This window comes from Passer montanus, unplaced genomic scaffold (genome assembly GCF_014805655.1).
Source record: "Passer montanus isolate IOZ18808 unplaced genomic scaffold, ASM1480565v1 scaffold10, whole genome shotgun sequence".
In the NCBI taxonomy this organism is placed as follows: domain Eukaryota; kingdom Metazoa; phylum Chordata; class Aves; order Passeriformes; family Passeridae; genus Passer; species Passer montanus.
The window spans coordinates 397744-419948 of record NW_024356505.1 but is presented as its reverse complement, the minus strand read 5'-3'; the positions used below and the strand labels follow the sequence as shown (position 1 = coordinate 419948).

The window sequence follows — 22205 nt, the reverse complement described above, 5'->3', positions numbered from 1 at the left end:
CTTGCAGTCTGGCAAGCCCAAACTATCTCTGTCAGCCAGTAAACCTCTGCTTTTACTTTTTAAGTTGTGCATAGTCTGGCTGCAGATCTTCTTGGTGCCTGGCAAATGTTGCAGGATGGATTTGTGTGGTGAAACTCTGAGGACTTGAAGGCCACCCTGCCTGCCGTTGAAGGAGGTTACTTTTGCCTAATTCTGCTTTCATCCCATGGCTTCATGCTGCATTATGGATTGGGACATGTCAGGAGTTCCCTGAGGCATGTCCTCTTGTTGGGTTTTACGCCTGCACCAAAGCCTCTCTGGAACAAGTGCAACACTAAATGGAGAAGAGAGGTTTGCTTCAAAGGCACAGTCATGATCTGAACAAGAACATGGTGCAGGTGTGGCTGCCTGGCTTTTTGTGCTCTTTCCAGCCAGTGCCTCAGAGCTGTGCATGCCCTGGCTGCTTCCAGCTGAGGATTTCACCACCATGGCTTGAGAACCATGGCCAAGGGCTTGTATTGCCTTGGTGACACTGTATGAGAGTGGGGGAAAGAGCTGCTGTTTGTGAGGAAAACTTCAAGCCTGGAAATATTAAAGACATCAGTGGGAAAAATGTAAATGGACCATCCCAAACCAACTCAGAGACGTGCTACATAATGGATTTCTTACAATGCCGACAGTTGTCTCCCAGCAGGGTCCCCTGGGCACGTCTGCAGGGTCAAGGGGAGGTGGGGTGACAGCGCTGTCATTCCCTGCAGATGAGTTGTGGTGACCAAGCAGTGTCCAGTGAGTGATGTTTTTTACCACATCCTCTTCTGCCAGCTGCAATGAACAGACACACCCACACCCCCCCCCAGACAAAACCATCAGAAAAGAGAAAATGTGGAGGTGTTTGAAGAAATCTGAGGCATTGAGTTCCTCCCTCCTTCTTAGCAGTTAGCACCCCTTGTATAAACATCTGTCCACAATGGAGTTACGGTGCTGGCAATAGCACAGAAACTCCTCTTTTGCCTGGAGCAGGGGAGCAGCAGCTGAGAGTAGGTCAAGGCTCCATGAGTTTTTGGGGAAGAAGCAGCATGCTCCCTGCACACGGAGCAGTCAGACCTCCTTCAAGTCAGACCTCCTGTATGCCTTCACCCAGTCCTCCTCCTTTGCATTATTCATAATTTTTCAGGGCTGAGCAAACTGCCCTGGTTCTTCTAATTCTTCTCAGTTTAAAACAGAGTAATTTTTCCTGTGGATAAGTTAGACATTTATCCTTTTCTGCAGTTATCTGCCCACAACACGCTACCAGGATAATGTTAAAGAGGGGAGGCAGGGGTAGAGGATTATAAACTGTATCCTCAGGTTCTGCAGTAATAGAAATTGCAAACAGTGTCAGATGGAGGAAAAAAAATAGAATTACCCAAACATGCTGTGATTGTAGGCAGACAACAACTATGCTCTTTTCAGGGCTGTCAAGAGAAGCCAGAGACTCAGCTTGATGAGTCTCCCTGGGGCACTGCTCAAGAGGATTGGGGACAGAGCAAGCACCTGCTGCAAAAGGGGTGATTGTCCCTGCTGGCTGTGGGGACAGGGTATGTTCACCCTCAACTCTGGGAAATGCTATTTGACCGTGGCTTTTTGGCTCAGCTCTTACTTTTTCGTTGACATCATCCATCAAGGCCAGCAGAAATGTGTAGAGGTTCCCCAGGAAGAGCGCGAAGATCCGCCCCAGCTGCCACTTCAGCCCAATGCGGGGATGGTAATTTTCCAGCGCAGCGATGGTTTCAAACAGCGGAGGGCAAAACATGCCCAGCAAGGACATCACAATTTCAACCTGCCACAGGAGGAAAACGAGATAACTGCTAATAGTAACAACAGTGACTATCTTGCTTTGAGCAGAGTGGGAGCTGCCGGCAACTGGTTGGATATTTCTGAAGGATTTAGGAAGGGGAGGGAGTCAAAGCAAACTCGGCTTCTGGCTTTGCTTAGCGTGCAGGCAGCACAGCATCGTCAGACTTCAGGGCCGGGTTGCACAACTTGCTCTTGCAGGAGCATTTTTGCTCTTATCTCAAAGGGATGAGCTCCGAAGAATTTGCTCCCTGTCAGTCCAGACTCATGAATATTTAGGCTCCTCAAGTACCTTGCAGTATTGCTTGCATCAGCTCCAAGGTTCTTATTTTAGTTTCAGAGGAAGCGCAAGACTTGGCTTGTGTGCATAAAGATAATTAGTCAATGCTAATGTTTATTTTCCACGTTCAGCACCTTTGCTTTTGCAGAAGGCATTAACAGACTTGAACGGAAGCACGTCAAGATCTCAGTTTTGCAGCTCAAGAAAATGTGTCCCAGTGGTATCTTTGCTCCTCTTTATCATGCCAGATACTAAGTTGTACTGTAGTCAACGAGGTCATTGGCCAGTCAAGGTTAGCTCAGGCATGACTTAAAGGCTTTAAAATTTTTTATAGTCCTTCAGGCCCATGGCCTGCATCTGTACAGGTGCAGGCAGTCTCTGACTCCTTTTTGTGCTGTTCTTTCTAGAAGTAACAGTACCCAGCACTATATTTATTCAGATCTCACATTATCACCAGGAAAGGATCAGACATTAAAGTTTTTTTAATAAGATTTTTTCCTTTGGGAAAAATCTACAGTGATAAATCAAAGCATTTAGTAAGCAAGTGCTGTCTTTCCAAAGTTTTCTGAAGGAATTTCCAAAATGCATGGCTTTGAATTTAATTTGGATTTGATATATAAATATATGATAATGTAGTAGACATTGAAATTAAACCTTTCCATGGGTTGAAATATTTTTTGCTGTATGTAAAGAGCTTAAAGATTTGAACTTCTCACTCCAAAATCAGACAAAGGAAAGTTTTGACAATTGACAATTTTTGCAGGTTCTAAAATTTTATTCCCATTATTCAAGGTGGATGACAAAGATTTAATTTTAGAGTTAAGTCTGATTATGGATATTTCTAACACCCAGAGAGCTTTCTAGTACAACAGAGTTTGCAAGTGTTATGATGCAGCTTGATTCATTGGTGTTGGAAACGCTAAAAAGCCATTGACTTTCTTAGTGATTTATTGTAAGAATATTTTCCCTTCTCTGCAGGAGTTGTTAATTTGCCCTAGGAACTTTCAGTGAGATCAATGTGCATTGCAGCTGCAGCAAGTGCAAAGGTACTGAAGGGGATTCCTGGGCCCTGATAGGGAATCCCCTGCCTTGGACACTGTCCTCAACCTGGCAATTAATTTGCTGATGTCCAAAGCAAATTATCCCAGCTGAAAACTGGAAACAAAGATTCCTTACCTCATTTCTTTCATACCACCCAACGTTTTGCATTTTGGAAAATGTCTGGGAGCGTTTCACCACAAAATAAATGAGGTAGCCACTCCCACACAAGCAGCATATGATGAGGACATTGGCCAAAACCCGCAGGAACCTCCTCAGGTGGATGTTCTCATCCTTGTTGCTTTCTTGCTCATCTACAATAGACTCCTGAAAAAAAACCAGGAGGGATGCTTAAGAAATTGGGGTGGTTATCTTCCACCACCAAGCATAAGGAGACATCACAAGGTTTTTCACCCTATGAAATGCAATCTTCTGCTATTCTGGCTATATCCAACTTGGTGGTTTTGGTTAAATTTAAGCTAAGCTCCATAGAGGCATCCTGGTTTGACTGAAAGATATCAAATGGCAAAGAGCCTGAGATATCCCAGAGGAACTGCACTCTAAATTAATAAAAATTCTTTTAAAGGCCAAAAAAAGGGGAGTTAGGGGAAGTGGGTCACAGAAGCTGGAGCTACCATGGATCAGCACCATGCCCTGTTCCTTTGGACAGATGCTGAGTAGGTATCCAGATTTCCCCTGAATTCTCTGCCATTGGTAGGTGCTGGCAGTGTCTCCAGGAGCATGCAGAGGACAGTGAGGTTTACCTTGAAGCTGGTGGTGATGGATGCAAACTTGTTGTCTGCTGTCTCTGGGTTGCCAATGAGGTAATCCCAGCTGGTGAACATTTTCCAGCTGAAAATGAAGTTGCCATCATCCCCATCTGCCGTGCTTTCGTTGGCATTGCGAGCCATCCTGCGTAAGGATGTGAGCAGTCACAAGGTCAGGCAGTGTTCCACAGAGCACCACGTGCTCTTCAGCTTTGCATAGCTTGGGTAAGGTGGAGTGGGGAAACCATTCGTGGGGCTTGGGAATGACTAAAATGTGCCACTGGACTTCAGGTCTAAGGAGGACTGAACTGTCAAATGGCAGGGCTACGCAGGCTTTCTATTAAAAATAGTGATGCAGAGAAAAACTAGCATAGGTAATCAAGGAGATTAAGGATTGCTTTGTCCAGCTGGTGCCTGAAGAAAGTCTATTTACATGCTTCTGGGTCCTAGGCTGTGGTATATGGTTATGGCTACCTTTAGTTAGTTGTATTTAGTCAAAACTCCCATGTCCTGTCCAATACACTGCAGCACAAAGGTTTAGTGAGACTTCACTTGCTGCACAATGCTGGAGCCAAAGAGCTTGCAGGAAGTCATGCAGGGAGAGAGAAAGGATTATTCTTGTTAATCAGTATAGAAGCTTCTGTTGTTTCCTCTCGATTATTTGATCCCTGAAATCCTTCTGTAAGTCCCCCTAGAGTTCCTAGCACTAGTCCCTCAAGGAAGGCAAGACAACAGATGCTGCAATTTCATGGCAAATGTACAGCAAATCCCCATGTCCCACTCCAGCCAAAGGCTCAAGTAGCTCTTTCTGCTGCACAGCAATATGGCCTGTTTCAGGAAGTGATACAAATCCGTGGGCTTATCCTTTCTTCCAAAGAAAGGAAGAACTTTTCATGGCATGTCCTTCAGGCAGAGATAGAGGGGCTTATTTCTTTATTTTTAACTTTGCAGAGACTATTACAGCACTGATAAGTGCTTTGGCTGCATCCTCAGTGCCCTGAGGATGCTGTGGGAGCCTCACTGAGGCTGGGAACAGTGCACAAGAGACACAGAAACTGTGGCCCCTTTTAAACTCCACTGATTCTTTCAGGGACTCAACAAACACAGTCTGGTAGCACTTGGCTCTTTTCTGCAACCCTTGCACTGTCTGTGGGGCCCATGTTTTCTTTCAGGAATGTTTATTTTGCAATGAAAGCATGCAAAATGAAACCTTTGAAATTCACTGCAGGTAAAATCCTCCTTCATTTACAAAATCTACCTGTTTGGTGGCCCTGTAGTCATGTTGGAAAAAGGATTAAAGAGATGTGGAGGGGAGGAGAAGGAAGAAGATGGCTGGAGTAGGAAGGGTTCAAAATAGTGCACATGAGTGCATGGATGAGGCAGGGGAGTGCCCAGGTGCCCTCTGCCCACCTGGTGAGGGATGAAAACAGCAGGCACATGCCCCCTTTTCCCCACATTCCCCCAGCCATCCAGCCAAGGCTGGACCAAGTCTGGGTGCTTATGGAGGGGAACCCAGCTGTGAGACACATCTGGGTGGATTTTGCAGGAGGTGCAATGTCGGCTGCACTTACGATCTTATAACAACCATCAGGCTGTAGCCAAACACGCTGATCCCAACCATGAAATATGCCATTGGCAGCCTGTATTTCAACCAGCCAATTGTCCTCTGGTTGTTGTAGTAGCCATAAAAGAGCGCTGAGTATTTGATGTAGCCCTGCAGGTAAAGCAAAAGAAATCCTGTGTAAGCTGTGCAGCTTCTTTTCTGCAGGAAGGGGGTTTCTAGAGAAAACAGAAGATTTAAAACAAGGAAAATCAATGTGGAAATGTTTTTAGGGTCTCCTTCTTGTCTGTTTGCTGCCTTGACACCTTTGAGAGCCATATTCTTAAGAGTTTACCTTCCTAAGAGAAGTAAGATGAGGGAGACCATGTTAGAGCATAATGGCTTAAAACTAAAATGTGGTTTTGATTTGTCACTGTTTCATCACTCCCAGAAAAACATCCTTATTGCTCTTTGTGGCTGCAGCCCACCTGCTTCTCTAAGCCAATAATCAAACACTCAGATCTTGTATAACAGCAGTAGCAAAGGGCCTTCCTACCATGATATGAAACTTTTCCTTTCAGGTAGGAGGCAGCTGATGCTCAGTGCCTTGCAGATTTAGTTCCTTTTACTGGTTGCCACCTGCAGAGCAAATATAACTAAAGAGTGAAATCAAAGCATTACTTTCCTGTGGAAAGCAGAGCTCAGACACAATATCAACCATATTGTCTCAAGTAGATCTACTTTTTGCTGTGCAATCTGTTAGGCATTCAACGAGCGTGCAGATCACCTAATCCGCATTAGCAATCTCTCCCTGGTTTTCTGCCATATCTCATCCACATTGATGTGTATCACTGCACATTGTACTTCTCTGTTTTTTGCCCCTTGTCTTTCAGCTCCTAAGTTAAGTGTACCTAATCAGTCTGGCCATGATAGTTGAGAAAGCTCCCCTCTGATCAAGCCTTTGGAAAGACAGGACTTGAAGCTCGCATCAGAGCCTGAGTAATGGATCTTGTCTAGAGAAATTGAAGGGTTTGCATGTGAAGGGGCTTCTGGAGGCTGTCTAGCCAAGCCCCCCGCTCAAAACAGAGACAAATGCAAAAGCAAGTGTTGTGGCTCAGGGCTATGTCCAGCTGAGCTTTGAAAATCTCCAAGGACAGAGCTCCCACAACCTTTCTGGGCCTTTCTTCCAGCATTTGACCACCTTCACTTGATCAATCAAACTAAGCTCCCCCAAAAACTCTTGACCTTTTATCCCTAACCCAATAAAAAGCTCTGGTAGCCCCAGGTGCCATGGAAGCTGCATTTTTGCCCTGCACCAAGCACGGTGCCACAAGTCCAGGCCCACTCTGTGTGTGTTTCTACCAGTGCAGCAAACCTGTGGCTGGCACACCACAGCACAGCTGCTTGGGGCTCGTAGCCTGTTTCACACAATGCCTGCTGGGGAGGTGTGGTGGAAGAAAGCCTTGTAAGATATAATGTCCCTGGAAGGTGCTAGTGAAGTTTGCTTCTCAAGCTGTAATTCCAAACCTTTGTCTTGATTTATCAGACGATGCCAAGGACTGAAAAATGAGTTTCTCTGCTCACATCATCCAGTATGCTCTTTAAACTCCATTTGTGAGACACAGTGTCTGGTGTCCAAGTGAGATTTATTCCTTTCTACTCCTCTAGAAATCTGTGATGTGACCTCCTTCCTGCCAAAGCATACATTTCCCAGCTCCTCTCTCCTGAAAGGAATTTTTCAGGGTAACAGTATTGACTCTTCATTTGTGCCTCCTCTGATTTATATTCCCCTCCCTGCACCTCTCCTGTGGAGCATGCTGGAATAAGCCTCTATTCATTTTCAAAGGGCAAACCTCTGCACAGGGCTTCATTTGACATCTCCTGGCTGCAGAGGGGGTTGGTGTCCTGTGTTGCCCCGTTGATGGAGATGCTTCTTGGGCTTGAATGATCGCTCCCTGATGTCAGACAGGAAGGGAACGGGTGCTGGATGGGGACCTGGACAGCAGAGGGGCTCAGAGGACCAACACCTCAGTGGCAGCAGGGGAATGTAGATGTGTGTACCAGGCCAGAGGCAGGAGACTGGCAGGTCACAGGAGTAAGCATTTCCTGGAAGCATAGAGCCTCATCCAGAGACAAGTTTCCTTACTGATAGGTCTATTACTTATAGTCTCCCAGAGAAAATCAGCAGCTGCATTTAATCAACACTTCTTCAGATTTTTTTTGTTTGTTTGTTTTGGGGTTTTGTTTTGCTTTTTATTCTTGTGGCTTAATGAGTCTAAATGCTGCTTCTTGTATTTTTACAGTGCACTGCTCAATTGAGTTTTTGATTCCTTACACTTCTATTAAAAATGTCCATAATTCACCTCTGAATTCTGGATTCTGGCAGTGAAGGAAAGTGCAGGGAGAGGAAGATTTGAAAGGATCCTCAGCAGATTATGAGGCATAAATTAAGGCCTGGCCTTGGCAGGTTCCTGGACACCAGTCTTTGAAGACTTATTAATAGATTAGTTTAAATAATCTGTATTACAAGAAAGTAGCTTTTCTTTTTGTTTGGTTGTTTTTTATTTGGTTGGTTTGGTTTCTTTCTTTTTTCTTTTTTCTTTTTTTTTTTTTTAGCTAAGGAAATTGCAAAGGGTTTATTACAGAAGGATTGTAGCATGTGGTCCCGTGCTTGTAGCATGTGGGCCACTGCTGATAAAATTAAAAAAATATTTACAGAAGTAACTACTTTGAAAGTCAGATCCAAAGGCACTGGTTACATCTGAAAGTCTTCATCCCCTGCACATACCTTTTCTTGGGCTGTCACCTAAAAACACTTAATCCCTCTGGCTTAAATCTTCAAAGTAACTGAGGCGGGAGGTGAATTGGTATTGCAGCACCCAGAGATGGCTGGAAACTTGGGATTTTCCTTTGGGTGCCAGTCCTAAACTTTGGTTTGCACTTCAGGCTCATGTAAATATTTCAGGGGAACAGGGAGGGCATGCACATGGGGAGCCACCCCCTTCCCAGTCCTTTCAGTGGTCTGGCAAGGTGCTCCCTGCTTGTGAAGGGGGGCTGCAGCTTGAAGTCTCTGTCTGGCTGCCTGGTTTGGAGCAGCTCCAGCCTCTCACCTGGGTGCTTGCTGCCTTCCCAGCTGGAAGCAAAATGGCTTTTGTGTCTGCACACACATGATGTATGCCAGGCAGCACATTTGTAGGTGGAAGTGGTTCAAATCCATATGCAGGTGTCTGTATGTGGATGTGCTGTTTTGGCCAGAAACCTCAGCATCCACAAAGATTTTGTTGCAACTAAAGACTTTCCACACTTCTTCTGGAAGAATTAGGTGCTCCTCTGGTTTATCTTGGAACAAATTCATCCTTGTAGCACCACTAACTTCTGAAGGATTTTAGGAGTTATTAAAATGATCTTTTATGATTAACACTTGTGTGCTTACCTCAAAATCCCAAAGAACTGAAAAATCCATAGCTGTTGCTTGTTCAGCTCGGGGTACAGTTTTCCTTGGCAAACTCCCATATGGCATTCCCATCAGGACCTGGAGAACATTAACAGTGATGCATGTATACTATAAAACACCAAAGAGTTTTTAACAGGTGTTTTTTTTTTCTCTTAATGAGTCTGTCTTGGTTTGCTTTTGGTTGGTTTTCCTTTTCTGTTGATTTTGATATTATGTTTTATATTATTTTTTATATTTATTTTGATTTTTTATATTTATTATATATTTAATGCTAGAGCAGCAGTTTTAAAATTTTTAATTTATAATTATTTAGTATTAATTATATCTATTAATATTTTGTACTAAGTGTATTTATTAATGTACAGTATTACATTTATTCTTTATACTTAGTATTCATTTCATGGAAATAACCAGAGGACTTCCCTTTACCTGGACATATCCATTGCACAGAAAATATTTTTGGAGAAACTGTGTCCTCAATGAACATCTGCAGTTGAAATGTCCTTAGTTTAGCAAGGAGTTCTTTACTTGAACTTCATGGGTCTAATGCAGTAAAGGGATTAACTTCATCTATTTATGCAGAGCTACTCCTCTGAGAGAAGTCAAGAGCACTGGGTCAAGCTTGCAATATAATTTGTATTTTTCAGTCCTGAATTGAAAGATGTTCTCAAGGTGAGGTAAAGGGCAATCAGGTTTGGGAAAAAAATGTATGACAAAAAGATGCAAAGAATAGTTTTCATGGCACAGCCTGTCCTGATGGCACCATGCAAAGCAGGTCTTGCAGCTGGAGCAGTAGTAGAAGTCCAGACAGAGAATGCCAAGGGCTATGGAGAATTATTATATTTACAAGCTGACTGCTGCCAATACCAAAATATCTCATTAGCATTCATAGCCTAGAAAGACATATCATCTATCACTTATTTTTTAGGGCTATCTAATTACACTCAAAATAATTTATGATTAAATGTTTATTGCCCAGCTACTCTCCCGTATCGTAACAGCTCAGTAGGCAGTGAGTAACAGTGTGCACACTTCAGAGAGGAGAGCTCCTGCCATATGCATAGTTCCTAACCAAACACATTTGTATTGTTCAGTGCTAATGGTTATGTCTCCTCGTCCTGGGGGGAAACTGAGCTTTCCCTTTCCATAGTGTGAGCAAGCACATTATGGAGAACAAAAGCACGGTCCTCAGGAGACATTCTGCAGTGCATTTTTGCTCCATAAAATTCTGCACTGAACAGAACAGATGCCACTGTCTGTGGATTGCACAGCCTTTAAATACTGCGCTGAGTAATTTAGCCAGAGCTGTAATGGCTACATTAAAAAATTCTTCAATAAACGATCATATAGAGTTGGCTATGAGATCCTTTTCATTCTCCAAGAAGAGTGAGAAATAGAAAAACTAAAAATAAAACAATTGCTTGTGAATCATATAAATTGGAAGTACAAAAAAGGGTTATTTCCCAAGCAAGTGTTAGTTGGCAAAGTGCTGGGAAGTTGTCTGTTCCCCAAGGGGGTGTGCCATGGCTGCTGACCCATGGCCATGCTCCCCAGAGGGCCCAAAATCGAGGGTACTTAATTATTTTCAGAGCACAATTCATTTCTTGTGGCTCATGCAGACCAGATCTTATGCCTAGGATTGCGATGTCATGTTCTTCACTTTAGTCAAAATGTAAAACTAGCCTTGAATTAGATAGATTGTTGAGCCCCTGTTTCAGCTGCTGGATGGGCAGGATCTCTGATAGCATTTTATGTCTCCTGATATCAATCCGACTTCTGTGTCAGTAACTCTTTGTAAATAATCGTCCTCAGGCATTTCATTTATCTAAAGTGATGCCTGTTATAAGGTATTTGTTCTGTCAATGTCATGTTTGTGTCAAGCAAAGGGCAAGATATTACTGAAAGGAGAATTAAGCACTTACCTCTGGAATGATAACCAGTCCAAATATTAACCCAAAAAGGACAAGATTTACTCCATACATCCACCGCAGAAATATGAAGTAGGAAGCGACAGAGGAGCCAAAGTGACCTTAAAGCAGAAGACATTTCATGGTTAGGAGTTTAGGAGGGTTAAAGCGTCCTCAGCAATCCTTTACCCTCAGGTCTCCCCTTGAGAGATCTCCCATGAGCCTCCCAAGTGTCCCCACAGCTGCTGGAGAGAGCAACACCTGGAGCTGCCAGGGCTGTGTGCTCCTTGTTTGGCATTGATGCCCAGGGTGAGTGGAGACTGAGGACCAGAAAGCTGGAACATTGTTTTTATGAAGACAAGGCAATCTTAGAAAATGTCCCCACTGCCACCACACAGCAACTTCAACTTACTCTCCACTTCCTTTATCTTCATCTCCCAGGGTATGCACTGAGTTTTAAAATTTTCAAAGTCTCTCTTAAATTTCACCCATTTCTGAAACAAGACAACATTGCAGTGAGCAGAGAGGTGTGAAGAGGGGGTCTGCTCTGAAGCAGGACTTTCTAATATCAGAGTTTGGTAGCATGGTTAGGTGTGGGTGTAAAGCCCAAAGTAGGAACTCTTGTCTGGATCTTATCTTTTGGACTATTTCAGAAACTCCCTTCAACCAAAAATCGCCCACACTCCCAAGTGTTCCCATTTATGATTTGGGTTTTGACAGTTTTAAACTTTCCAGGCTTTTGGAAAACTGCAGTTGTGCTATGGATTGATCAGATTATATAGAGGTAGGAAATTCAGACCTGCCTCTGGACTGAAATAATTGGTTCAGAACAAACTCTGTTTAAAACAATACTTAGTTTGATAAAACACTGAGCTTGAATCTTTCCTCACAAGGCCAGCAGCTAAACTCCCATTGATTTCATAATCTCAGGTCTGGCTCTGTTTTGCATTTCTCAATATAATCTCCATGACAACATGCAACTTGGCTACCAACTTCAGTCTCAAAGCACAGCCATCCTTCTCCCTGTTATCTCCTCATCACTGGAGAAGATGAAATTTTACAGGACTAGGGGTAGGGCAAGAGTTTGGCAGGGTCTCTTTCCCCTTTAGGGATCTCTTTTCTCACATACCAAGGTTTTGGAGATTGCAGCCAGAAAGCCATGGTTTTCCCTGCTCCTGTAAACCCTCCCTTGCTTCTAGAAAGGTCATAATGGAGTTCAGGTTGGGGTGAATTTCCGCCTGTTCTTTCTGCAATAGTCATAAATTTGAAGCCAGCTGGTATTTTTTTGAAGGTGGGCAGTAAGTTTTATTCTGACTTCCTTGTGCCTCTTTCACCAAATAGAGGTCAATAAACCTAAAAATGTGCTGAATACATAATTGAGTATCCAAGCCTTTCGCTGACATCACTGTAGCACTTACCTTCGCCATCATCATCTTATATGCATACAACTTTTTGCCCTTTCCTTTTCCCAGTGCTCCTTCAAACTTCTCTACAAAATCTTGTGCCTCCCTAATTGGAATATAAACAAGCAGGTTATTAAAACAGCACCTTTTCACCCCTGCCTGCACCAGTGGGATAAGCAGCCGTGCTGGCAGCAAGGTGGGGACTTGGTGTCTCCCCCCATCTGCTCTCTTGCTGTGCCACGCAGAGCTCAGACACCCACACAGGACTGTCAGGTCCCCAAAGCACTCACATTCATATGGAAATGTTTTATATTAGCTTTAAGTATTGTTTGTGCCCCAAATCTTGCTCCACACTTCTCCCCAGGTGCAAACTAAAAGCCTGCCCATTTCTCTCACTGCAGAGCTCTCTCAGCCTGCATGCCTGTTATAATTTTTTTCTCCTGCTGCGTTGGTCAAGGAGAAAATAACATTGCCTAGTGAAACAAACTCCAAGGGGAGTTTCCTTTTATGAACACCTCCCAGGATAAATATCAGAGATGTGCAAACAGCCCAAGGGGATAATCTCAGTGCCAGAGGAATGAGTGTATGGTAGTCAGCAGTAAAATCAAGCTGCAAAATGAAACTAGTTTTACACTAGGATATCTAAGGGAAATACAGAGAAAATAGTCTAGGTAGATGCTGTTATGCTGAGTATGCTGATCTTGTGAATAAAATTATATTGTATATTGGCATTGCCAATGAAAAGAGATTAAATTTCAGAAGCTGGGAGGTTTTATGCCATCCTAAACCTGTGGGAAAGATGGACTTCCACTTGGTATAAATAGTTGGCTAGGTCTGCCTGTAACCTTGGAAAAATCACCAGTGACTTCATTTGCAAACCTAAAGTGAGATTTCCAGGTTTTAAACATATTGTTTCCCTCTCTTTGTGTTTTACACCTCTCATCTGTGCAATGGGGCTAATAATTTCTTCTCTCAGGGTTGAGTTCATGCAACCAAAAATATCTAGTGAATATACAGTGTGCTGAGAGCCTTTCTGGAGACCCCTGCTCAAGCAGTGCAACAATTTTGTTCAGGTTCATTAGTAGGTAGTGATGATTGCTATAGCTCAGAAATAAGATGAAAGTATGGAAGTACATCGTCTAACATGATCCTAAGTAGAATTTTAGTCAGCATTCTACACCACAGGGGAAAAAATTCATCAGAAATAACTCTGCTTTGCTCTTTTTTTTTTTTCTTTTCTTACAGAAATTTGGAATTTTAGAGCCATAAGGATTTATTTGTTATGAGCTCAGGCTCATAGCACAGCTGTGAGGTGGAAAAGTTGCTTTAACACAGATTCCCTGTTATAGACCTTTACCCAGATTTTCAGAAGTAATTGGCAGAGTTCACAATTCCTGATTCTGATGGATGATGGAACAGGTCTTGGCCTTCAGGGCATAAAAGAGAGAAGCAAAGACACATGGTGGATGTCAGCTTTCATAGCACAGTCACTGCAGCTCTGAGCAACCTCTCAGCAAATACGAGCAGGGGCATCACCATTTCCTGTGGGACTGTGCCATGGCTTAACATAGCTTGGTTTTTAGTTAAAAGGAAAATGTATGCATGCTTTGCAATGTTATTTTGAAATCTCTCCTGGTAGAAAGAGGTTTCAGAGGTACCTTAAGCAGTAGAGCTGGGAGATGAATCATTGCCCTGAGAGGGCAATGGTTTGTTATGAGCCACTCCCTGTCAGCCCGTGGGTTTTGATTTCCCTGGTCTGCTCTGTCCCACTGTCTCCCTTTGCCCAGCACTAAGGGGTCTCTGCTGCTGAGTTGTTCCCACCTTCATCAGGCGTTGTGCGGCAGATTTATCTTTACTCCATAAACCTTTGAAAATAACGCAGCATTTTTTCCAAGAAGCCCCGTCTCAGGACTGTGCACTAACAGGGCACTGAGCTGCTCTGATTTCTGTCTGACAAAAGGCATGAATAAGCAAGCCAGGGTACGGAGTTTGCTTTAACAAGTAGCCTGACTGTAGTGAGTCATTTGGTTTTAAATACGAGGGTAGAATGTCCTGGCCATGGGTATCAGTTGAACAGATTTGCACTTTGTCTGTTCTTTGGTTACAGAGGCTGAAAATCAGATTTCAAGTTTTAACTCTGATCATTTCTGACAGGCTGGCCAGTTTCTGCCACTCACTTTTTCTGATACTATGGTATTACAGCAGCAGCAAATATGTAATTTCAAGGAAAGAAAAAGTGCATCTCATAACAGTCAGCAGAGACCTCAGGAATGGGGTTTCCCATTTTGATGGGTACCTGAGCACCGAGAGCTTCTTCACCATCCTCCAGGGCTTGTTCCTCATGGTGGAAATCAGTTTTTTCTTTTGCTCCACCTGCTCCTTCAGCATTGCCAGCTCTTCCTCTGACAGTGACTCCTCATCAGATGAGTTGGAGGAAGCAGAAGAAGTACTGGAAGACACACAAAATAAAGGACACAGAGAAACTCACAGGGGTTAGAGGGAAGGCCTTGCTTGGGGTAGGCAGACTGCTGCTGGCCCTGGGGATTCCACTCTGCTGTGGGCACAGTGCCTCAACCTCTCCTGGCTCAGTGTGATCCCAGTGCCCATCGCACTCAGAGCAGGGCTGTTTCCAGCCGGGATAATGAGGAGCCATTTGTGCCCCACTACAGTTCACTCAGTGTCGTGCTTTGGGCCACATGTCAGCTACAGAGCATTGCCTACAGCTACCAGGGCTACAGCTGGCTCTGGAAAAATGGTTTTCATGCCTTCATAATAAAATGGGAGATGTGCAGAGAAGTCGAAGTTTGGGACAAGCAAGACTTGGAAGAGGAAGAGGCTTGAAAACACAAGGAATACATCTTAACTGGAATGTTTCCATAGACCAACCAAAATAAGGTCTCCATGCCCAAATTTCTCAAGGTACCTTCTTTAGGAGTACTTTTCCACCCCTGGTTGTAGGTACTAAGTCTCCACTACATGCATAGACCTGATCCTAGTTGAGAAATGATACTAAATTGGAAACAGTTCGGTTTTGTGACATTTTACACTGTTTTCCACTGTGTCTCTTTAAGGAGAGTGGGAACTTATTTGCAGTCTATTGGTTTTGCCATTCTGATCCATATGCCACTGGCATGTCAATGTCGCTGCCAGTCTGAACAAGGCACTGTAGTCAGGGATTGTTTAATTACCTGTTTTTCCTGCCTTTCTTCTGTTTATTCTCCCCCTCCTTCCCTCTCTTGGTTGTTTTCTTTTCTTTGTTTTCTGATTCCTTTTGATCTTTGTTAGGAGCCACTTTGCCTCTGTCTTTCTTCTGGCTTCCTTCCTCTCTTGCCTTTTTTCCATCTCTGTTTTTCCTTTGGTAATTTTTTCTCCTAGAAGCTGTGTTTTGTTGGCTGCCATTGTCTTCCTCTTTGCTCTCATCTTCTTCTTTGTCTTCTTTTTCTTCTTTGTCTTTCTCTTGCTTTTTGCTTTGAAGCCTGCTTGCTCTGCCAGTTTCCCTGAGGGGTTGTTTGTTAGTTTTCTTGTCCTTTACTTTATCTTCTGCAAGTGATAACAAACAATTACATTGGGAAATCCATGCTGGCAGAATAAAGATTCATCAGAAGAGCATGGGCAGGCAGGACACCTGATGAAAACCCTGGCAAATTCAAAGAGCAGGTGCCTGTTGATCTCGATGGGCTTTGTGTTATGCCCTGCCCAAGAACCAGGTGGAACTCTTTGGTTGTGCAACTCCCATTTAAGACAGCACAATTTAGCACATCAGTGACTTATATGTGACCATAAGAAAATTGAAAATTAGTTACAAATGCAAAAGCCCATCCATCAGACAGCACAGACAGATATCTCCCTGACCTGTAAACACACCAGAACAAAGGAAACAGAAATTGCAGTCTGTTACACAATGTGTAGTTTGCTTGTTGATGTGATGTCCTTGAAAGATGTTTACTTTTCAAGGCTGGGAATGGAGTTCTTCTATTTATAGAGAGAAAAGGCACAGCACAGGCAGTATCCGGTTTTCTTTCTCTCAGTTTTCTTTTATATTGGATGGTCTCTATTCAGAGAAGAAAAAGACCAGACAGTCTCTGAGGCACATTTCATTCTTACTGGCATTGCAAGCTAAAAACCTCCTCTTTCCAGAAGTCAGAAATGCTTCCAGCTTAAAGGATTGAAGTGGAGCATGATTTAATTGCAGAATTTTATGGAAAGGGGGAAAAAAAAAATTTAATAGCCCCCATGTCTCTCCACCTCTTTCACTACCAAGCCTATTAAAATTAATAGTAAGTTTTCCAGAGTATTCTGGCTTCTTATTTTCCAAAATTTCTGTCTGATGAAAGTAACAAGTTGGAGATATTGTAATAGAAGAAGGAAATTGTGATGGAATGGGATCCAGAGTGTAAAATGAGGAGCCTAAAAGGTGAGAAAAATAGAAGCAAAAAAAAGAATTTGACTAGTTGCATTTTTGGTTTGGTGAAAAGCTAGAAATTAATGACAAGCAAATAGTTTCTGGTTTTTAGTGGTAAAAAATTAGTAGGCAGTAGTTGTCACATTTGACACTGGGAATGAGAAGGAGCTTCCAATTAATTTCTCAGGAGGCATTATACAGGTTTCAGTTACCATGTAATGGTCCATCTAAACTGAATTTTGGTCAGTCATCTAGATCAAAGGACCATCTGCTCTCTTTGGGAAAATGTTCATTTTGGACAGCCAACAATCTATGGTTTTTTTATGCGCAACCTCTCAAGTATTAGGTTAAATATGAAGCATTAATTTGTTACCTTTATCTTACTGCCTCTTTTTCCTATATAGAAAAAGTGGATATGATTAAAAAATATATAAGTTCCAGTAGTTTGCTGTTTGCTTTCTCATATTCTGTGAGTAATACAGACAAAGTTGTGAAGTGTTTTTGCAGTAACAGCTACATTTGTGTCACCTATCCAGTGCTGTTATGGTCTTAGCTCTCTCACTTGAGATATACTATACATGCAGAGTTAAAGGTGTTTTTAGTCCTGCCATGGGCTTTTCCTGATTTCCCTCACAGTCACAAGTCTCCCTTCAATCCATTTTCATCGTTATCTTCTTGTGGCCATGATTGATGAAGATCAGTGCATTATGGTCTGAGTGAGCATTACAGGGAGAGCAAACAGGACCCCCAGTATAGGGCAAAGCAGCCCCAGCCCTGCACAGGGTGGTGCTTTACTGCAGTGTCTGATTTACTAGGGCTGACTCCTAAGGAGTGTGGGCTCTGACAGCCTCCAACTCTGGGAACATGGATAAAAGAGGACAGACTGCTCAAGAATGGCGTTTACATATCACTGTTGTAAGCCAAACCTCGAGGGAAAAATCTGCTTGTTTGCAAGTAGCTCATGAAAGAGTTCGTATTGTACAGCAAGTCATAAGTCAGAGAGAAAAAGAGAAGGTATCACCTCTTGTATTTCAAACAGGACCACATTTGTTAATCTCTACATTACCTTCACTCTCTGTGTCAGTTTCCACTTCTCCATCAAACTCTATTCCGGCTGCAAAACAAAGAACGAAGAGTAATTGCATTTGTTGCTGGAATTTGCACATGTGATGCTTGACACAGCTGACCCTTAAGTTCCAGCTGAGCTTGGCAGAATATTCTTTATTGATTATACATTCTATTCATTCCCTACAGCAATGCTCTTAATATTTACTTTAGTCTGGCAGACTGACAAAAGTCCCCCGCCCAGACACACTGAAATTGTATGGTCTTTGAGACATGCAAAATGGTGTGCCCAGGAAGCCCCAAGAGGTTTAGTCAAGTATTTGGCAGCATGCAAATTGAAATGATCTCACAGTGATACCAACCATCTTCCAGGATGACCTGCAGAGCACTTTTCTTTTTCTTCCCCATGGCAGCCTCTCGTCTATAGCCCAGACACGGGCTATACTATACTGCTACGCTGCACACACACCCCAGTCATACACAGGTCACTCCCTCTTCCAGTGCCCATGTGCTTGTCTCCTTGGCATTCCAGACAGATGGGCACATCCAGCTGTTGGTGACCTCTTGCTCATGAGCCATGAGGACAGGGAGGGGTGGGAGAGGCAGGGAGAACCTGGGCTCTGCCTCAGCCTACCCAAACACTTTCCCTTCTTCTCCCTTCTCCCTGTGAAAAAAGCACCTGTTGGCATTACATTGCATTTCATTATTTATACATGAAGGAAAGCCCTTTGGTGGGTGCTTGGTGGTGTCGTATGAAACACAGACACAAGTCACGTCTGGTTCTGACTTAAGCATGTGGCTGGAGGCTTTCAAAGGATCAATTTTCTTAATGCCATATTCTTTACTGACCTGCGACAATCTGTGTAACCTTGTTAGTCATTCTCCTGCATCTTATTAAATCTCTCAGCCAGTGCCCCTTGGGACACAGCTCTGGGTCACCTTTTGTCCTCCATGTATGTCCCTTGGAGGGGACTCATGAGCTAATAGATGCAGCAAAGAGTCAGGAGTCAGGATACCAAGATCTCTCTTTCCTTTGCTCCTCTATTCTGTGTGACCTTTGCATACTCATTGCACTTGCTGGTAAAATAGGATAGATTTTCCTTCTAGGTGCTCTGAGGCTTAATTAATTAATGTGAGACCCTCATTTGGAAGGTCCTTTAGAACCACAAAGTATTGTATTGCATTCTGCAGCTTGCAGTTTTTCAGTGGGCCAAGAATAGGTTTGTCTGAGTGATGTTCAGAGTAAAACCTGCACTGTCTGCCTCAGCTGTAGCTTCCACAGAGAGCACCCAAGGGTGCATTCCTGTGGGGGGTTTAGGTAAGGAGAACTTACCCTCACCCCACCTATGAAACATACTGCAGACCCCTGGCTTACACAGGTGTCCCTCGAGGACCTGGCATAATGACTTTTTTCCAAGGATTATCAGGGGGAATGTTAATTCTTTCCTTCCTTCCTTCCTTCTCTCCCAAAAGAGAGGAGTGTTGCAGAGATCAGCTTGAGGCTGTTGCCACCATTGGCATGTGCTGATGACTCCTGCTTTGGGTCAGGTCTAGTGACTGAGGGGATGCCAGCCTGAACCTCTCTTTGTTGCTTTTTCTCATTGAATTTGGGTCAAGGGGCACCTTTCAAGTACTTTAAGTCCAATCCCATGGATTGTTTGATCTATGTTTGACTTTAGCTCAGCTCTCCTGAGCTTAATACATAATGTATGGTATATGCCCATGCATTATTAACAGCTCTAACCCTACAAGTTCATTGCACAGGGCATTTTCACTGTTCCTCACACCAGTGGGCTTGACTGGGTCTGAAGACAGTGAGAGTGCCTTGTGAAGGTCTTCCCAAGGAATGAGTTTCACCTGTAACTCTATATGTTGATGTGGTTTGTTTCCAATGTGATTGCTAGGTCATTGAATTAATACTGCTCCAGGAAAAAAAGGAAAAATTCCCAGCTGCTGGAGGCTACTGGAACAGATCTTCTGCAAGATACTTCAGTTGCCTCAGTCCCAAGCATCTCCATCCCAAACAGAGGATCTAGGGGCCTTCTAGTTAAATGAAGACTGAGTTTCTGAAGAATTGTGTGGCAGGAGGTTAAAGGGCTGTGGATGCTCATCACACCCCACCCTCCACCCCCGGTAATGTACTCAGTGATAGCACTGCTTCTGCCTCACGGAATCACAGAATGGTTTGGGCAAGAACTGACCTTTAAAGGCCATCTGTTCCAACTCCTCTGCAGTGAGCAGGGACATCTTCATGTAGAGCAGATTGCTCATAGCCCTGTCCAAACTGACCTTGAATTTTTCCAGGGATAAAACATCCACCATCTCTCTTGGCAATCTGTGCCACTCTTTTGCCACCCTCATTGTCAAAAAACTTCTTCTTTGTACCTAATCTAAATTGACCCTCTTTTAGTTTAAAACCAATGTCCCTTGTCCTTTAATGGACCTTACCCTTTCTTTCCCACCAAGGCATGCTCAGATGCTTTTTGCATGCTCAAGGTCTCTTCATGTGGGCATCTCGTTGGCAGAGTTGAGTGTCCTGTTTTCTACTCCACCACAGAGTCAGTGATTTATCCATGATCTGCACTGGAGCTGGGACAGCTGCAGGCTCCAAAGCTGCTTGTGCCACTTGGCATGCCCATAGGTACCAAGTACATGATTTTGAAAAGTGATGGGGACTGCAAGTTCATTTTACTACCAAAATGTGTGGCCAGGTAATACCTCTGTCTCTTGCCTTGAGATGAAACACCTGCTCTTTGATTTCACTGTCTGCTCACAGCAGCGGGGGCATCACAGTGTGGTGTTTCCACAGCAGCCACGGGGGCCCTGGGCACCCCTTGCCCCATGGGGGGACAAGAGTGCCCTGCACTCCCCTCACGGAGGGGGTGACAGCTGAGGGGTGCCAGCTTATGGGACAGAGCAGGCATGGGGGCTGTTTCACATTGTTCCCATGAAGCAACGCATCAGTATGGATGAGCATATTTGCAATAAGCTCTGCTTGGCTGTTGCTTTGCTGCCCTGTACCCACACTGCCAAAGGTATAGAACTGGCCATGATAAAACTGTGCTGTTACAGGCTGGGTGGCAGCACTTCACTCTTGTGTAGGTAGGGACCCTTACCTTTCACACTTCTGACTCCGTTGGACTCCCTCCCATGGAGAGGAGGGAGTTGCATAATGCCTGGCAATTATTTCCCAATGAAGAATGTTATTAAAGTGTTTGCCCAAGGACTTACCCCTAAGGAGAAATCCCTACATTACCTTTCCAACTCAGCCTGTGGTGCAACAGACCCTTTGCATATGACAGGCTGCTCTCTTTGCCTTAGAGTCTCAAGAGAAATAAATAACCTACTCCATCTGATGCTGTCTGACTCCTCTGGAAGTGATGGTCCCCCTGAGACTGATGTGCAGCCACACAAGCATGATGAGAAACCTTGGAATCTTGATTCCTTGTGGTACATGTCCTTGGGGGAACATGTGGCAGACTTGCAGAGCCACCATCACTTTTGGGATGGGCCAGGCAGTGCTAGAGGCTGTGATGAAGAGGAAGGTTGGGCAGCAGAGACTGGGGAGGAGAGGAGTGGGATTCGGGGCAACAAAGTGGTGTCATGAAAGAAAAGAGACCAAGAAAAAGTGCAAAATGCTTAGGTTGTCTTGCTAGGCTTGTTTGCCTTGTCTGTCTTGTTTTTCGGTAAGTGCAGAGAGATCTGTAATTTCCCCCCAGAATTAGGCTGGTGGAGGTCTTGTCGTACCTCTGGGCTGGTTTTGCTTGTGTGATAGTCTGCTTGTAGTTTGTGGACACTGAATAGCATTGGTCAAAAAACCAAAAAGAATGTTTAAAGGAGAAAAGATATTGCAACATGGAATTATTCATGGAAAAAAAAAAGCCTTATGATGGGATATTCTTCAAAATGCTGTGTGTGAAGTAAGAAAAGTGCACTTCACATCCTTTTGCCGCCCATCTTTGATGGTAGGAGGTGCTTCATTAAAGGAAAAATATACACAAAAATTTTACAATGCGACGCCAGCACGGCAAGCCTGGGGGAGCAGCAAGACACCTCATGGGCTGCTAGAGAGGTGGCACATGAGGACTTTCTGTGTCTTGTGTGTGCCCATCAAAGAGGGGACAGACCTGTGCAGGGCCCACCAGGACTTGCATAGGCATACGATGGGGAGTTCATCAGCAGTGCTTCAGCACCAAGCATCCTCAGCTCAGGAGCCTGATTTTCCTAAGAGGATCAAGTGTCTTGCAGGGCTTAGGATTTCTTAGGATTATAGATTGAGGGGAGGAGATTAATGGATGAGTCTTTTACCTCTTGAGTTATTCCACGCAAGGTGTGAATAAGTAATGCACAGCCACGAATCCAGCTATTGCTTATGTAAATATCATGTGTATGCAATTTATGAAGTTGTAGCACAAATGCTTTTTATTGTGTTATTTAGTATTTTTCTCCTCACACTGGTGATGACTAATACTATATAATTTGGCAGTTTTGAGTTTTAGCATAGGAGGACATTGGGTGTCTCACACACGTCCCAGTG

At 43.8% G+C, this 22205-nt stretch overlaps 1 protein-coding gene across 1 annotated transcript in view; it reads right to left on the bottom strand.

Annotated features, from left to right (window-relative positions):
• TMC2 (transmembrane channel like 2) overlaps nucleotides 1–18140 on the bottom strand; it is a 32939-nt gene extending 14799 nt beyond the window's left edge. The window contains exons 1-13 of the mRNA XM_039709290.1: nucleotides 18031–18140; nucleotides 17670–17717; nucleotides 15390–15741; nucleotides 14498–14650; nucleotides 12217–12307; nucleotides 11211–11292; nucleotides 10814–10920; nucleotides 8871–8969; nucleotides 5469–5611; nucleotides 3895–4042; nucleotides 3269–3457; nucleotides 1619–1798; nucleotides 649–801 (exon numbers count right to left, since the gene is read on the bottom strand). Coding sequence (XP_039565224.1) covers nucleotides 649–801; nucleotides 1619–1798; nucleotides 3269–3457; nucleotides 3895–4042; nucleotides 5469–5611; nucleotides 8871–8969; nucleotides 10814–10920; nucleotides 11211–11292; nucleotides 12217–12307; nucleotides 14498–14650; nucleotides 15390–15741; nucleotides 17670–17717; nucleotides 18031–18076 — 1791 coding nt within the window. The 5' untranslated portion in view covers nucleotides 18077–18140. The remainder of the gene's footprint in view (nucleotides 1–648; nucleotides 802–1618; nucleotides 1799–3268; nucleotides 3458–3894; nucleotides 4043–5468; nucleotides 5612–8870; nucleotides 8970–10813; nucleotides 10921–11210; nucleotides 11293–12216; nucleotides 12308–14497; nucleotides 14651–15389; nucleotides 15742–17669; nucleotides 17718–18030) is intronic.
• Between the last annotated feature and the right edge of the window lie 4065 nt (nucleotides 18141–22205).